This window comes from Prinia subflava, chromosome 3 (genome assembly GCF_021018805.1).
Source record: "Prinia subflava isolate CZ2003 ecotype Zambia chromosome 3, Cam_Psub_1.2, whole genome shotgun sequence".
In the NCBI taxonomy this organism is placed as follows: domain Eukaryota; kingdom Metazoa; phylum Chordata; class Aves; order Passeriformes; family Cisticolidae; genus Prinia; species Prinia subflava.
In genome coordinates, this window is record NC_086249.1 from 44,659,487 (window position 1) to 44,676,626 (window position 17,140).

The 17,140-nt window shown below is 46.0% G+C and overlaps 2 protein-coding genes across 5 annotated transcripts in view; both read right to left on the reverse strand.

The window, feature by feature from the left end:
* Window positions 1-7,083: 7,083 nt before the first annotated feature.
* On the reverse strand, window positions 7,084-13,244 carry MLNR (motilin receptor). The gene is made up of 2 exons (XM_063392091.1): window positions 12,412-13,244; window positions 7,084-10,554 (listed from the first exon to the last, which is right to left on the reverse strand). Exons 1-2 carry the CDS (start codon window positions 13,184-13,186, stop codon window positions 10,241-10,243), a joined length of 1,089 nt encoding a protein of 362 aa, XP_063248161.1. The 5' UTR covers window positions 13,187-13,244; the 3' UTR covers window positions 7,084-10,240.
* Window positions 13,245-13,388: 144 nt separating this feature from the next.
* FNDC3A (fibronectin type III domain containing 3A) overlaps window positions 13,389-17,140 on the reverse strand; it is a 112,033-nt gene continuing 108,281 nt past the window's right edge. For all 4 annotated transcript variants that reach the window (XM_063392092.1, XM_063392093.1, XM_063392094.1 and 1 more), the window contains one exon: window positions 13,389-15,906. In XM_063392092.1, coding sequence (XP_063248162.1) covers window positions 15,589-15,906 — 318 coding nt within the window. In that variant the 3' untranslated portion in view covers window positions 13,389-15,588. The remainder of the gene's footprint in view (window positions 15,907-17,140) is intronic.

The following is a 17,140-nucleotide window of genomic DNA, read 5'->3' on the forward strand; positions in this document are numbered from 1 at the left end:
TGCATGACCATCTCAGATGAATTTTTCTTCTGTTTGGAAAAAATTCTAGACACCCATTTTATGAAAGACTACAAAAATGATTTGTGCATTTTCACTTACCAATCTCTCAAATGTGACCAGATCATGCCTGAATTCTGTGTTAAAATAGACTGCATCAAGCAAAAGGGTAACACCTTTTAGTATGTTTTTTCTCCCAGTATCCCAAAACCAAACCAAGACTTGCAAGAAGTCTCTCTGCTCTATTAAGTCTTGAAGTGGGTTTTCTTTCCCTTCTGTGTTAGAGAAACTTCTTTCACAAGTAGCTTGCTGATTTGGACACAGTACTTGATTTGTGTGCTCTAGGGTTTGCTCTTCCATTCAGAGCTGGGCATGGAGGTGGGATGTTTGAGGGTCAGTAAGCCTGAAGTAAGTGGAAATCAAATTTACAGCAACATTCATCTGTAACTTGCAGTCACCTCTTTATGCTGGAGTTGTCTTCATAAGAGGGGAGGCAGCATGGTAGACAGACAGACAGACAGACAGATAGATAGATAGATAGATAGTCCCATCCTACAATAGCTTTTAATCTAATTATGGTCTTGAATTTGAAAGCTCCCACTGACTGGACTGGGACTAAGTGTTTTGCTGCCTGTTTGCCTTCCAACAAAAGCTGCAGGTAAAAGCTGGAGGGCAGCTGATAACAGCATCTCTGTGGAGCATGAAGAGGGTACTTATTCACTCCAGAACCAAGAGAAATCATGTAATTCCCTAAAATTTGTTGAAAGGAAAATGGCATTGACTCTACTGCAGAAATCATCCCTGCCCAGGGACTAATTTGGCTTCTTTTGGCAAGAATACAGTGGAGAAGAGGATGGTAGTAATGAGGAAAAGTGGGTCTTAGCCTTGCTGTTCTTTTATATACAATTCAGGGTAATTCAGCCTTTCCAGTTAACCAGCATGTCTGAGCTTCAGTTTTTATAATTTACAGATTGGCAAGAATTTCTGGATAAGCCTTTTCTCCTTGAGAGAGACCTGCTGAAAAAAACCTACTGCTTCTCTCAGCAGCTCCAGTTTGTTCCTTCATCTGTGTCTTACAAACCCAATGCATTCAAGTGATTGATTGCTTAACGCCCATTCCCCTCACCCCTTTTTCCTTTGCTTGGATGTCCCGTTTGAGGTGTCCCAGAAGGCTCTCGCTGATGTGTTGTGTTTTGATCTGACAGATGGGAGAAAGCAAAAACTCTCTCTGACACAATGTCCTTTGGAAGTTATCACACCCCTTGTGTTCTCATGCCTCTGGTATGTTTCCATTTGTGCAGGCACCTTCTGATACACAGCTACGAAGCTGTGTGATCATCTTGGCTGATGACTTTCAGGATTTTATCCTTTGCAATAATTTAATACCCATTTGGTATAGCAACAGTGCTCACAATTTATTGAGTTGTTTTGCTGGGCTTTTACGATGCTTCTTGTACTGCTGTTAGTAAATTTTTACACCCTTATCTTCATGGTATCAGTGGACTGAAAATCTCATTCCCCATCACCATCTCTTTTGGGGTCGATTTGCTGAGAAAACTTACTGGTGTATTGCAGTTCCCTACTTTGCAATATTCTTCTGTGTCTGTGCACTGCAGATTTTAGATCCTGTATCCAGGTGTCCTGCACTACCATCAACTCTATTAAGGTAGATGACTTCACACCTACCTCAAAATTCTAGCTGGAGTATAATGATAAACAGTGAAACTGTTAATCTGTTTAAAGACCAGTAAGAAGAACTTATAGTGCTTATTCTTGGGAGTTTGGATCTTTATTAATCTCTAGGAATTCTACTTTGACATTTGTTTTGCCTTCTGGATTTAAAAACAAACCCTCTCCTCTTAGGAAGTTTTGTCTGTGAGCTGTTCAGCATCTGTAACAGCTAGGCCCATCAGTTCATGTAGGAAAGATCTGATATCTGTTAGTAGCATGCAAATACAACAAGGTGCTCTTTTTATCTCTTAACACTCCTTGTGTGAATGACCTTGGAACAGATGTGCTTGCTTTATAAAGCAGTGTGCTGAAGCACACGCAGTGGAAAGGGGAATAGTTGGAGTGTTGTGGTGGCAGGAGTGTGATTTGTGATGGCTGCAACGCTGAGCAGGGAAACCTGCCCTGAGCAGGAGCCCCTCCAAGAGCCTCTGTCCTTACCACTCACTGCCTTTTTCACTGCTTTGGAAAACAGCAAGATCAGGAACCATGTAAAAGTCAGTTTGACAACAGAAAAGGCAGCATCTGTCAACTCTATGTCATGGAGGCAGAAGAAATGGTTTTGCAAATTCTCTGCCTGTCTCCTGCTGTAGAAGTTGTAGGCCTCAGTACCTGCTTTGTGCGGGAGTTCAGTGTCCTGCCATGTTGGTGGCACATGGCACCACTGATAACTTTCTTTATGAGCAGCTTTTTCCTCACTAATCACTGAAAGCAGCCAGTGATGCCTCTTTCCTTCTTCCTCCAAGCAGAGCCAGGTTTGTGCAGACAGCCTGGAAGTGATTCCTTCTGCAGTTACCTACAGATCACTGGAATCAAACACTCTGCTGCTTTTACCTTCTGGTAAACAACAGCCACTGAGGCAGAGCAGAGGTGTTTTGCAGGGTGGTGAGTGAACATCCTTTGGCTGCACCAGGATTCCTCCCAAATGGCACCAAGCACTACCAGGATACTTCGTAGCTCAGTGATCACTTTGAGTTTGCTCCACTGGCAAACATGAGTGTGAGGTCCTGGTCACTCTACACCACCCTGCCCTGTGGGTCTGTGACACAAACTCATTCATGGTCCAGCTTCCCTGAGCTCACGTGTGGGATTTTGCTCCCTGTCATTTGTGCGATAAAGCTCGGGTTTAAATGTTCCGTTGTATAAATATCCCAAAGACTGCCCAGCACAAAACCAGCATCCTGTCTGCTCTTCCAGTCTGCAAGCCCACAGAGGCAGTTTCTTCTAAGGATGTCTTTTTTGATGACTATCAGTTGTAATGCAGTGATGTGTTCTGTCAAATGGTCTAATTTGGATATTTCTCCCTTTATGTAACAGAAATTACCTGTCGATTTTTTCTTTCTGGCATGTGAGTCCTTTGACAGCCTTGTCCCATGTTTTGGTGTCAAGGAGGCAAGAAATCAATTTTGTTTCTGTATTTAGAAATAAATGCAGTATTCCTAGAGCCCAGACTAAAATGTAATACATTTGACATTTCCACAGAGGCATATTATTCCTCACACACACTGCACTTCACAAAGCAAGAGGTGTCTGAGAAGAAGGAAACCAAAAGAAAGTGAGGACTATTACAAGCTCCTGATGAGCTATTGTTTCTCACCAACAGCTGTAAAATGGACACTGAAGACCAAATCAGTTAGTGAAGGGAAAATACATAAGGAGGGAAGAGTTTATGGGGAAGAAATGGATCTGGGTGGATCCCATCTGTGTGGTAGGGGGCTTCTGCTCCATGGGACCAACTCCTGCCTCTCTTCTGTGTTTCCTTTGCCTTTCCCAGACTTATCTCAGCCAGGGCTATTTTCAGCCATGTCCATCCTTCCCTGCTTCTTTCCCGTCCCCAGACTCTGCAGGAGAGATCTTCCTTCACAACAGGCAGCATGGAAAGGAGCAAAGATTTCTGTGTTCTGAGTCTGTCCCTTCTGCATCTTTGTGGTTACTTCCCAGAGGCCGGAAAATTGGCCTGCCACTCTGTGGGAGCAGCTTCCCTTGTGTCAGCTGCCTTAGCTCACAGGTTTGCTCTGGAGGAGCAGAATGCTGCAGGCAAGTGGATGAGATGATTCCCTGGCACAGATACGGCTTGTCCAGGTCAGTCCAGCAGACTCTGCTGAAGTTTCTTGAAGTCTGTAAAGAGGTAATGCCTACAAGCCTCAAATGAAGTCCAGGGCTGGGAATGCTGCCTGACTTGGCAGAACTGAAACCCTGGAGTAAGAGAATATTCCCTATGCTGTGCTCAGCTGCTGCAGGAGAGGGGGAAACTCAGCCTCTCTCCACATTCCTCTTCTTCTGTGGTTGTGGACAGCTTGCACTTCCACAGGTTCAAAACACAACTTGTCTTTGGGGTGTATTTGCGCAGCACAGACAAAAAACAGACCTATATTCAAATTAGGGAACTGATTTCCTCTTTAAGATGGGGAAAATTTGTTGCACAGGAGCCACACATTTCTTGGGCATATGCTTCCCCATATAATCAGTTTAGCAGCAAGCTGGGCAGTGCTGGTATCCTTGATTTATAGCAGGCACCAGGTCATTTTTGTTGCTTTCAAGGTTTCCTGACATTGCTTTGCAACCTCTGCAGAGCTTCAGAGTGCAGAAACATTATGCAGAATTACACAGAGTATTCTGTTGAGTTGAAAGGCACCCACAAGGATCATTGAGTCTAACCCTTCAGTAAATGGCCCCAATAGGGATTGAACCCACTTGCAGAGTCCTGCTGTGCTTAGATACCCCTGATACAACAACAGTCTTAAGGAACTGTCACGGGCTCTGTGAGGTGACATCACAGCGGAGTTTCTGAGAGCACTGACACAGAGCTGGCTGGCTTTTGCTGTGGTGAAATGCTGCTCCTGGTCACATGGGATGATGTTAAATAAGTTCCAGAGGGAAAAAAAGGTTACTTTTATCCTTTTGCTGCCTTCTCTCTTACTCTGGCCAGGGTAGCTGTCACCTCTGATACAGCAATTGCACCAACTTCCACAGGGATTTGAGTGCCTTGTGTTGCAAAAATGCTGGTGTGGTTCTTCCATTGCAGGTAAATACAGCCTCCCGTCTGGCTTGCATCCCTGTCACTTCATACTGGTTCTAGTGATTTACAGATGATGCATCTCAGGCTGGTTCACTGTGCTGAATTTGGGTGCTTTGCTAAGGACAGTGGGATTTGGTGGAGTCTCAGCTTTAGGACACCTGACTTCAGCCCACACTGAAGGCTGACCTTATGGATACATCCCTGGCTGCATGCAGGGGACATGCTGAGGCTGAGAGAAAACACTCTGAATTTCCTCTCCTGCCCTGCCTTTTTGCCTGTGGGTCCTAGGACAGTGTCTGTGAGAGATTATGGGGAGTGCAAGGGCTTTACATGGCCTTCATATCTTGGGAAAAAAAAATTGACCCAGCCCTTCTTAAGGGTTAATCTTTTTTTAAAATCAGCTCACATAGAGGTGCTGTTAAAACTTTAAACAGCGTGAGCACATACAGGCTCGTGGCTGACAGGGACAGGCTGTGGTTGAAGCATCTGGCTCCCCACCAATCCCTGGCAGCCTAGATGAGCCCTTTGGCAGAGAAATTTGTCACAGACAACTTCTGACAGAGAAATAAACAAATCCATGTGGTAAGTTCTGGCTGGCACAAGGAAAGGGAAAAGGAGGGAAAACAGCATTATCTGTGCTCCACAGCAGGGGAAGGAAGACGAAGTCCAAAAGTGGAGATACAAGGAGCAGGGACTCATCTTGGAGAAGGGGCAGCATGCAAATGGGGTGACCTGAGGGCAAGATGGGAGAAGTGAGAGGTAGGACAGAGTTGTCAGCCCCACTGTTCTTTGTCCTCTCCCAGGGCATAAGCCACCCCCATCCTGGGTATGTACCCTTGGGGTTCTGCTGTTCCAGCCACTGGGAAGGAGACTGACGTGATGTGTAGGGCAGCTCTGGTCCTGGCTATGGGGGGCTGAGGACACGGGCTCTTGGACACGCACAGCCCCAGCAAAAACAAAGCAGTGTTGCTGCCTAGAGCTGCTGCAGGAGGAGATTCCAACCTCATCTCTGTTAGGTACTTCCCAACCCCTTTTCTGGTCCAAAACTGGCTTTCTGAAATGCTCTGGGAACCTTAAGCTTTGGTAGCACGCTTGGAGATTTGTGTGGCCCATGGAAGCACTGGATGACATCAGCCTTAACATTTTGGGTCACCAGAGGGTTCCCACAGTAGGGACACTAGACAGAGCAGAAGACAGCGTTGCTTTTGCTTCCCAGTGTTTTGAGGCTCAGTTTGATGGATCAGGGACATCTGGACAGGCACCAGAAATCCTTGGTCCCTTGATATTCACCCAGATGTTGCAAGCCCTTGTCTGCCTTGTCATGAAAAGCACTGAGCCTGCCTCAGCAGTAAACAACAATGCAACAAGTGGACCTGAGCCTGTGGAAAATGCTGTGCTTTGCCTGATGGGAAAATCTTTTAACATCCATTGGTACCAAGTAGTTAAATTTAGTGTCTGGCCCCCAACTCCTCAATTTCCCCACTTGCAGTGTTTTCCCCCTGTTTTCTTCTGAGTTCCAGGAAATCCCCACCAAAGCTCAAGTGTAGCATCACAGGTGACCAGGAGCATATAGCAACAGTAAACCAGTTTGTAAATAATTCCCTAAAGCAGTGAAATATACTTCTGGATACTAATTTTATCATAGAATTGGCCTATTTTGGCAATGTTAAGCCTGCTCCTAAATCAAATAGGAATTGGCACCCCAGGGATGCTGGGGCTTGTTCCCATCAGAGTCGACTGATCCAAGGCCAAGATCATGTTTGTTGGTTTAGCTAATTCAGAGCAGTTTGGGCCACTTTATACCTATTTGGTTTTCCTCTTACTTTGTATAATCCCTTTGTCTGATTGCTGAGATGGCCTTAGGCTTTGTGTTTCCTGTGGGAGTAATGCAGCACAGTGACAAATGGAATTTTAAGGGGATGACTGTGGGGATGAAACGTGTCCCTGCACCTCTCTGTTTGCCAAGCCAGCTGCACACGGCCCTTGGAGACAGCATCACTCCAGCAAGTACTAGAGCAGCTCTGAACTTGAGAGGTCTTTGTTCACCCAAGTGCACCAAACCTCTCTAAAACAGCCTCTCCTCTCCTCTCCTCTCCTCTCCTCTCCTCTCCTCTCCTCTCCTCTCCTCTCCTCTCCTCTCCTCTCCTCTCCTCTCCTCTCCTCTCCTCTCCTCTCCTCTCCTCTCCTCTCCTCTCCTCTCCTCTCCTCTCCTCTCCTCTCCTCTCCTCTCCTCTCCTCTCCTCTCCTCTCCTCTCCTCTCCTCTCCTCTCCTCTCCTCTCCTCTCCTCTCCTCTCCTCTCCTCTCCTCTCCTCTCCTCCTCTCTCACTCTGTCTCTCATTTTCTTTACCATTTTCTTTACCCTCCTTCCTTGTTGGTGGCACACCTCAATGCCACCTCAGTGCTGGGGGCCAAGCTGTGCCTTTCGGATACGGTCCATGGGAAGAATTTCTTTCCTCTCTGTTAAGAAAAACCTGTTCATGTGTTTAAAAACAAATGGTTTTAGGTTCCTTTCAAGCTTCAGGTGGCTAACTTTGGGTTCAGCTCTTCCTCAGTACAACCACAACTCCAGCAAGCCTCGGGGCTCTGTCAAATCGCTGATTTTCTTTCCTGTGATTTTCAACATAACTACATGTGTGCTTTAAAAAAGAGACTATCTCACCATGCTTCCCTTTTTATCATCTGGTCTCTGTGCTTTTCTTTTACACCCCTTCCCCATTTTCTCCCTCCTTCTATTCCATTTTCTCTTGTAATTTATATCCTTCATGGTATGGAAACTACTTCTGAAATACTTAAGAGATAGCCTGCCTGCACCTGGACTCAGAGTTCCTGGGAAGCGCTATTTTATTTACAAGATCCCTGCTTACACAATCCAGTGCTGAATGCCAGAGAGAGCAGTGCCAGGCCTGGTTAATTCTGAGTAAACACCCCAAACTTCCTCTATTTCCTAAGCCTTTGTTCTGGTGGGGAGGGAGCATTAACAACAAGGCTCTGCAAGCTCACAGGTGCGATTTTGCTGCCTGTGTTATTCTACTAAGCGTGCAAGGGGATACTTTTTAACAGGGATGCAAATGACTTTCCCAGAAAAGCAGACCATTTCCATGGAGTCTGCCAGCGGGAGCAGAAGCCTGCGGCTGCAGCGTCTGAGGCTGGGCAGGAGCAGCCCAAGCCTGGAGCTCCCTGCAGAAACACAGTCACTGCATGAACAGCTTGGGAGCCCCAGCTGAGAGGGAGCTGCCTTGGACACCCAGCACACCCAGCAAGCAGAGCAGTGCCAGGGCTGTCTGTGGCAGGGAGTGCACCCTAGAAAAGGGGGTTCAGGGCAGCATCCCACCAGGGCATTTCCCTCCTTCCTCCACTCACCTTGTGCTTCTGGTACCTACGCAATTGCTTTTGGGGAAATTTCTGATGAGCAAGTATTTCACTCCCAGTGCAATTTAGCAGGAACTGATAAAGGAAAAGCCATTATCAGGAGACCACAGGCTCGCAGGAGCAGCTCCACAGCCACATATCAGTGTGATAAAGCTTTTTTCCCCCCCTTGGTCTACGTATATTTACAAAGATTACTATTCATAACTTGCCGTCTGAACCCCTCCAGAATAACAGCTGTTCTTTTACGATAACTTTACATCTTAATGACACCCCTCAGCAAAAGCAACCTAACCCAAGCCTTGCAGACAACTGCTCTCCACCAGTATGAAGCTGACAGAAAAATAAAATGTGTATGCAGAGAGATAGAAGATTTTTTTCTGTCTTTAGGTGTTTTAGATTTTATTCAATGACTCAGAGTTACAGATTCCTTAATGGAGAAGTGGTCATAATTTTAAAACTCAGAGAAGACTTGGGTTCGATTCTGCTGCCCTGAGATCTCTGAGCTAGCTGTTGAAATCTGTTGAATTGATCTGGACTGGCTGGATTGATGGGCTGAGGACAGTTGTGTGAAATCAGCATGGCTAAGTGCTGGGTCTGCACTGTGGCCACAACCCCAGGCAGTGCTACAGGCTTAGGGAGGAGTGGCTGCAAAGTGGCCCAGCAGAAAAGGACCTGAAGGTGCTGGTTGGCAGCAGCTGAACGTGAGCCAGTGTGCCCAGGGGCCAAGAAGGCCAATGGCATCCTGGCCTGGATCAGCCACAGTGTGGCCAGCAGGACCAGGGCAGGGATTGTCCCCATCAGCACTGGTGAAGCTGCACCTCAAATCCTGTATCTAGTTCTGGGCCCCTCACTGCAAGAAAGACATTGAGGGGCTGGAGTATGTCCAGAGAAGGGCAGTGGAGCTAGTAAAGGCTCTGGAGCAGCTGAGGGAGATGGGGGTGTTTAGCCTGGAGAAAAAGAGGTTCAGAGGGGACAGTACCACTCTCTACAACTGCCTGAAAGGAGGAGAAGTTAACAGAGAACCAAGGGCAAGCATGGACATACCATCAGTGATGCCTCTGTAAGCGCAGTCCCACGTCATTGATTTTGGTCCAGATTTACACCACTAGAACCAATGAAGTAACAAGTAAAATGCACAGAGGCAATGACCCTCCAGAGAAAACACTGCTCCAGCTTCTTCTAGCTTTTCCTCACAACTAGCCTCCTTCCTAAATTGTCCAGTTGAAGTTTCCCATTAAAATCTTTTGGAGCAGCATTAGTGAGTTGATTATGCAGCAGGAAGTCCTGGGCATAGTCCAGCACATTCAGTGATGGGTGTTGGTGGTGGCAAGGTGGGTTAACTTGGTGTGTTATTTGCACACGCAATACACAACGTGACGCAGTGGAGACACGCCGCTACCACTTACCAAACACTGCTCATCTATCCTAAGGAAGTGATCTGGGATATCTCAAGTTACACAACAGAGGACTGGTTGCTAACATACAAATAAAAGACCTTATTTGATCCTATGGGTCACGCAAAAAGGGCTAAGACCAGAGACTGCTGCGTGCAGCAGATGCTTTCCTAAGAGAAATCAGTGAAACTTCCCAGTAAAGTTCTCTTCATGATTACAAGACCAGGTACTAAAAGCATACACCTCTTTTTCCAGGGCTCTTCAGGTTGGCAGGTGATTTTTTTTTGCATCCATCGCCTTGTGAGACTGTGTTCTGTAAAATCTCATTTATAAGAAAACCGTTTTAAAATGGTGAAGGCTGTCTGTGAGTTTTACTCATTACAGCTCCCAAGAAGTGCACGTTTGCAGACCTTGGTGTTATGATTTTTAGAAAATACTGGAAATGGCACAGAGCATGTGCAGTGAACAACATGAAATAAAGTGATCCCGTGGTTTTACTGGCAATTTACTCCAGCTCTTCCCACTGACTTGTCAGCTTTCACGAGTTGCACATCATTCTCCCTGCTTCATGGTGCCTGCTTGCTCTGTTATCAAAAACACGGGTAATCCCAAAATGCAGACGGGTATGAAATTCCACATGCCCTAACAGATGTCCACCCTTTTGCGACTCTCCTGTGAGAAGGAAGCTCCCTCCCACAGGCAAGAATGCCTGCAGAAGCGCGGGGTGCAGTCTCAGAAGCTGGTGGTGTACTCGTTCCTTGAGCTGGCGCTGGTCTCTGTGCAGCCCCCGGCGTCTTTAGTCACGGTGAAAGCCCTTTCTGCCGCACGGCGCGGCAGCAGCAGCCTGCAGGCTGCTGCCCTGTACTTCTTCGAAACGAGGTTGTAGAGGACAGGGTTGATGGATGCGCTCAGGTAGAAAAGCTGCAGGGCGAATATATTAAAGTACTGCGAGAACAGCATCGTCCTCATGTCCCGGGTGTTTATAAATATGATCCTGCCAATGTGGAAAGGCAACCAGCAAATTACAAAGGCCAGAACCACCACAGCTATAAGACAAAATAACACATGCGGCAGTTAAGGAGTGAGTTAACTTTTCAACCAATCCAGTAAACTAAATTTTACGTGGCTGATTTTGCAGGTTCTTCTAACTGATACAAACGATATATAGAAATAATGGCATTAAATTGTTGGAAAACCATGAAAATGGGAATAGCATCAAGTCTGAATGTTAGTCTTTGAAGTAAAAGGTAAGTGCTAAAATTTTAAGCTAAACTGTGAGATGAGGTTTGCTGAGGAAAATGTGAATTGACAACAGACAACGTAACATCTGTATAATAACATCAGGCACTACAGAATTTCCCCCAGCTATGTCTGTAATACCACATATGAGATAGGAAAACAAAAGTCAGAATGAGGAGTTTTTGTGGAAGTTCCACAGCAGCTCCATTTGCTGCAGAGTTGTTGTTTAACTTGTCTGCATCACCAAAAAAGACCGAGGCTGCACCTCAGTCACCCAAGCTCCCACAGAATTCACTCTTGTGATGGGATGGTATCTAACATAAAGACTTTACAGTGTAGTTGGGCTACTGATTTTTTTCCACTAAAGCTTTTTCATGCATCCCCAGACCATTACTGCTGGAGACAGCTATTTGCCTAGATGGATCTCTAGCTCGAGTCACTTCAGCTGTTCACCTGGTCCTGGGTTGCATTTTAGCACAATGAGAACAAATACAAACCCTTTTGCAATGGCAACACAGCAGGAGCAGATGAGGAACAATTACACAAGTATATTACTGTATCCGTACTTTTAATTATTTTTGTTTATAAATGCATGTAAGTAAAAAACCCAATCATTTGTAAGGCATCCTCCGTGCTTCTCAGAGCTTAAATAAACGGGATGTAGCCAAAGGAAGTTTACATCTGAAAAACACCACACACCTGGATGCTGCTGGATCTTTGAGACAAGGGGGCACTGGTCTCATTCAGCGGGTTCTGAGATCATGGATATGGGTGTTTCTGTCGGAAAACCTTGTGCCTACTTTAGTGTAAGTACCTTCCTCAAATAAGTTGGCAAAATTCTCTCAGGCTTACTAGTTTCTTTCCTTTGTGCTATGCTATTTCCATCCAGCTGATTACATTCTCAGTAAAAGAAGTCTCCCATGTGACATGTGAAAACTACACTAAAGGTAAGCAAAAATAAGTATTGGGGCATTTTGTTTTATGGTCCTTAGTCAATAGTTGGATTTATTTTTTCTTTCCCCTCAGACTGGTCACTACTTACAAACATTAAAGCCCCAGAGCAGACTAAGATCTCTAACTTTCCAGAGTCTGATGCTGGGTTACTAAATGTACGATTAAGAAAATGAAATAAAAATTATCAGCATCCTACATCTGTGGGAAGTGCTTTGGTTTTATGGGATTTGTCTTCAAATAGCTCGTAGGGGCTATGTTGCTGTTTTTCAGCCTCCTTGGGCAACCAGTGGATTTACTCCTTGGAGAGCTACAAATGACCACTAAGAACTGACTTTTCAGAAGCAGAAATCTTCCATGCAGAGGTGTTGCTGCCCACTGGAAGAGACTGCTGATGTTACCACAGTTTTTCTGAAGTTGCAGGCTACCATATACTTGGTTCTGCCTGGTAAAATTCAGACAAGGGGTATTTCTACGGAAGGCAGCCGTGCTGCTGGACGTGCAATGCCACGCGGGTGAAGCCTCAGCTGGGAGGGAGTGAAAATGCCCGCCGTGGCAGTTCTCGGGAGTCCTGCTGGGCTCGGCGTGGCGGGGATGTGCCCCTGCGCTATTCTCTCTCCTGTACGGGAGCTGCGGGTGCCTCAGCCCTGCACGGCCCCCCAGCCCGGTCCCTGCCCCAGCCGTAGCCCGAAGGGGACGGTAGCGGGACTCACCCAAGATCCTGACAGTGTGGCGGTGCCCCTTCTCGCGGAGCAGCGAGCTGGGGCCCCGCAGGCGGGAGTTGCTCCGCCACAGCTCGCGGCCGATGAAGCCGTAGAGGACGCTGAGGCAGGTGACGGGCAGGACGAAGTAGCAGGTGGTGACCCAGAACATGGTGGCCAGCAGGCCGGACTGCAGCGCCTGCGGGGTGGGCTTGCACTCGCGGCTGAAGTCGGTGTGGTTGTCGGGCTGCTCCACGCCGACCAGGAAGAAGAAGGGGCTGGCGGAGAGCAAGGCAAAGGCCCAAAGGACGCCGATGGTAGCTCTCACCCGGCGCTTGGTGACGACCACCTTGGCCTTGAGGGGGAAGCAGATGGCGAGGTAGCGCTCCACGGTGAGGGCGGTGATGTGGAGGATGGTGCAGTAGGTGCAGCCCTCACTGAGGTAGTGCGAGAGGCGGCACAGCAGCTGCCCGAAGATCCAGGGCCGGGAGCGCCAGAGGCGGTAGAGGTCGAAGGGCAGCCCCATGAGGATGAGCAGGTCCGACACGGCCATGCTGCCCAGGTAGAGGTTGGTGGTGGTCTTCATGTCGCGGTAGCTGCGGATGACCAGCACCGTGAGGACGTTGCCCGCCACGCCGACCACGAAGAGCCCCAGGCAGACGGCGGTGATGGGAACGAGCACCCACATGGGCAGCACCAGGCACAGCCGCTCGTCGCAGGGCGGCCACGGCCACGGCCACTCGGGCTCGCCCTCGCTGCCGTTCCCGCCGCCGCCGCCGCGCCGCATCCCGCCGGGGGACGCGCCGTGCCCGGGGCAGCGCCGCCGCTTCCCTCGGCCCGGCCCCGCCCCGCCCGCGGCTCCGCCGCCCGCGCAGGTACCGCGCCCCCGCCCCGCCCCGCGGGCCCGGGCGGCGCGGAGGGAGGCAGGCAGGGAAGGAGGGAGGGAGAGGGGCGGCGGCGGTGCGCGCACAGGACTGACCACCAGCAGCGAAAAAGAAGGTACTTTTATTGTCCACAGACTCTTAAAGGTACTTTGCTACATCGTTTTATGTATTTTCTATCAGACTATACAGGTTCGTCTTCATGGAGCCCGACGTTGTACAACCGTAAAGTGATATGTTTGGTAGTGTATCTATAGCGTTTTAAAAACTTTAGAGTTTCTCTTTTTCTTTTACTTATTTTTGGAATGTACAGTATATGAGGTAAAATTAAGATTACATTAAAAACTGTCTTCAATGCAGTAATATGCACTGAGGCTCAAATGGCAAATACACTATTAAATGACTATCAAAAATAGGAGCTCATTTGAATTTTTACTATGAAAAACGTAAGTCACTGCAGGTTACCTGCAGTAACAAATCTTACCGTTTTAGACATTCAACCGTAAGAAATCTCTGGGCTGTGACACGCAACCTCATTTGCACTGCCAAACATGGCACTTTTAAGAAGGTTCTAGAAAACATCAGTTATCGCGGTATCCTGCGGGAAGGTATCGGCCTATACGTACAAATGACAAATTTGAAATAAAATGTAAACATACAGTACATTTTAAAGACAGATCGTTCTCGCCACGTGGAGGCCAAGTTCTTCGCCATTTCTTTTTTTTTCTTTAAAAAAAACGAAACTCAGCAACATTATTCTACAGCACAGATCATTGGACGTATAAACAATTACAATACATGCCCGTTCTAATATAAGAGAAATTCTTCAGAGATCTTCAAAGCACAAGACAGAGGTTCCTTTTTTTATTATTATTAAGACTGACAGAAGTGTTTAATACTATTAAAAATGCTAAACTGAACACAACTAGAAGTCATTAATGATCCACTATCTTGTAACTCAAATAAATTAAAAGTAGCTAATTACAAAGTGTATAACAAATAACATAAGTGTGATGAGACAAGGATTTTTTTTTTTTAAGATAGTTTCACTACAAGCTTTGTGTCACTGGCAATCATTGACATCTAGCAAGATGTTCAATGGGATACTTGTTAAAATTCAGTCTGGTCATTCAAGAACTCACAAATGCAAGCTCACAAAACATTGATGAGTTATGCAATTGCAAAGTGCTCTAATGCAACATTAACTACATGCAATCAACGTACAGTATCCAAAGAGACATTACATTAAACATTAGGATCTCAAGAAAAAAGCAGCTTTAAGTTTTCTGGTGCAAATTACTACACTTCGTCTTCTGATTTGGTGCCCCAAAGAAAGAAGGAAAGGAAGGAAGGAAGGAAGGAAGGAAAACAAAGAGAAAGAAAGATAGAAACAAACAAAAAAAAGGCAGTGCTTATTTCTGGTGGATATGGCAAGTGAATGTTGGGGAAACAGCAAAAATTCAATAATGAATTTTATCTCAAAATTCTATTGACTAGCCAAAATCAGAGGGCACAGACATCTGTATAAACTGTATCCAATCAAAGGTCAACTTTGGAAATGTGTTTTCCAATTTAAATAACAAATCTAAGAAGGTCTCTCACACTCTCCCTTCTATATTCAGAAGAAGTAAAAGAGGCATTTTTGTAAGTAAACATCAAATCCTGGGGGTAAGATAAACCACTTGTGCCATCTCCTTGTAGTCTTTCAAAAACATCTACTTGCAGTGAAGAACTCCACATTTATCACATTAGAAGCTTCCTTCATGCATACTCTTCCATCCAGTTTATTATTTGCTGCCTGAGAAAAGCCCCTTCTGTTTTTCAGCATAAATCCTGCTTCCCAAATAATTAAGACAAATGAGGAGGTAGAAATACAGCGCTAAATTGCTTTCACAGCATCAGATTAATATTGTGTACAGCACAAGTTTGTTAGTGTAAGTTTTAAATGCGATCTACACATTCTTCCCTGTTATGTTAGCAACCCTTAGAAGTGTGGGCCAGGAAATCATCTTTACACTTGCACTTACTGGTCAAAGCCTTTTCATTAAACACTGCGTGCCTGCCCCATATTGAGTTTGTACTGCATGAAGGCATATAAAGAAAAGGTTATATTTCTGTGGCTTGCATTTTAATAACATGTGTCAGCCTATACCTATGAGTAAGCATTTTAAAGTGGCTGAGAAAGTTTGCATCAGTCCAAATGCCGGTGCTAAATGCCTGGTTTTGTAAAAGCAAGAGAACAGAATTACTTTTAGATGATGAGAAAGTAAAATGTAATGGGCAGCATTATAAAATAGATCTCTTTTCTTCACTTTATGACGAAGTACTGAATGATAACAGCAATCAGAATGGAAAAGATAGCAAAAAGTGCGAGGATGACAGCAGCACACACTTGGTCGCTCTGTGACCATTGTGTCCTTGTGGTTTGCACAGTGTCCTTGTTGCTGGCGCTTGCCGGTGGTTCAGTCCTCTGAGAGATGAATAGCACTGGGGCGCTGTAGGGGCCCACCAGGTCCTGGTGACCCGTGGCCTCTTGGCACTGGCGAATGGCACATGCGCGGAATCGGTATTCACAGTTCAGCTGCAGGCCTGTGTATCGGAACGACCAGTCCGGGCCCTTGTAAATCTGGCAATAAGGGGGAAAAAGGGATACATCAAGTACAAAAGTACTAGAGACACACATGTAGCTTAGTGTGCTTTGGTTTATGGTGAAGGTAACTAAAAAGGATGACAACTCACCAGTGTTTTCACCCACGCAAAGAAAAATGAACAAAAAGCTCAAACACACAATTTAAATACCAGATAAAGTCTCCAGTTCTTTTGGTGAAACACAAGAACTATGCTTGCTTGTGTGGAATGATGAGTACACACCAAATAAAATCTGCCACAAGCCCCAGCGTTCAGCCGTTTTAGTGACCACTCACAATGGGATGCAATATACATCATACTGTATCATGGGATTTTAGGCAGTTAACTGTATCAAGCCAATTCATTAAGTCTAATTCAATCCAACGTACTTTGTTGTAGTTATCTATATTTAAAATATTATGATTTATCCCAATAAACACTGTATCAGCAAAGCCACTGAGTCCTCTTTGTGATTCTTAATTTCATCATATTCCCAAGACAGAGATGACTTATGAGTGTGCTCTCCAGAGGTCTATCAGTTGGCAGGTTAACATAAGTTCACAATGCTTCAGCATGGAGTGCCTAATTCAGTGAAATCTAAATTCCAGTTTCTGGAATTAATTAAATTTGCAGTTACGTAAAGGTTCTGTGAAAGCCAACAAAACCTCACAAGGACACAGTTAGAGGTACTTCAGTAGGTACAGAGGTATTAGGTGGGTAGCACAGTGCAATTTGATTTCTCTCATTAAACGCCTTCACCCTCCCACCTCCGAATATCTGGATTTGCTTTATTTAATTGGTAGCACGATACAGAGATACCACATCCTCAGGAGCTTTCCCTACTGTTACCATGCTGTTAGACAGTATTCTGAAAATGCAAACAAGAAGTGTAAAGAAACAGGAAATCCCTTCTGATTCTGCTATTCGAAGAGCTCTTGCTGTGCCTGAGGCTACTGTTGGAGTTCTCAGACAAGCTGAGCTTTACTGGAATCTACAACCTAGAGACTCTTCCCTCTGAGACAGAGCAGGCCATCAGAAGTGCAGCACCTTCAAAATTCTGCTAATTTGGATCATGCATTTGGGAGTGAGCAAACAGGCCATGGACACACATCCTACTCCAGCTCCAGCTATGCCAGCTGGCAGGGGTTACCATCCTCAGCTGCTTGTCCCCAGTGCCTTGCCAGGAGTTGCCTTCTCTTCCAGTGTGTTTCCTGGGGCATTTATATGGTTGC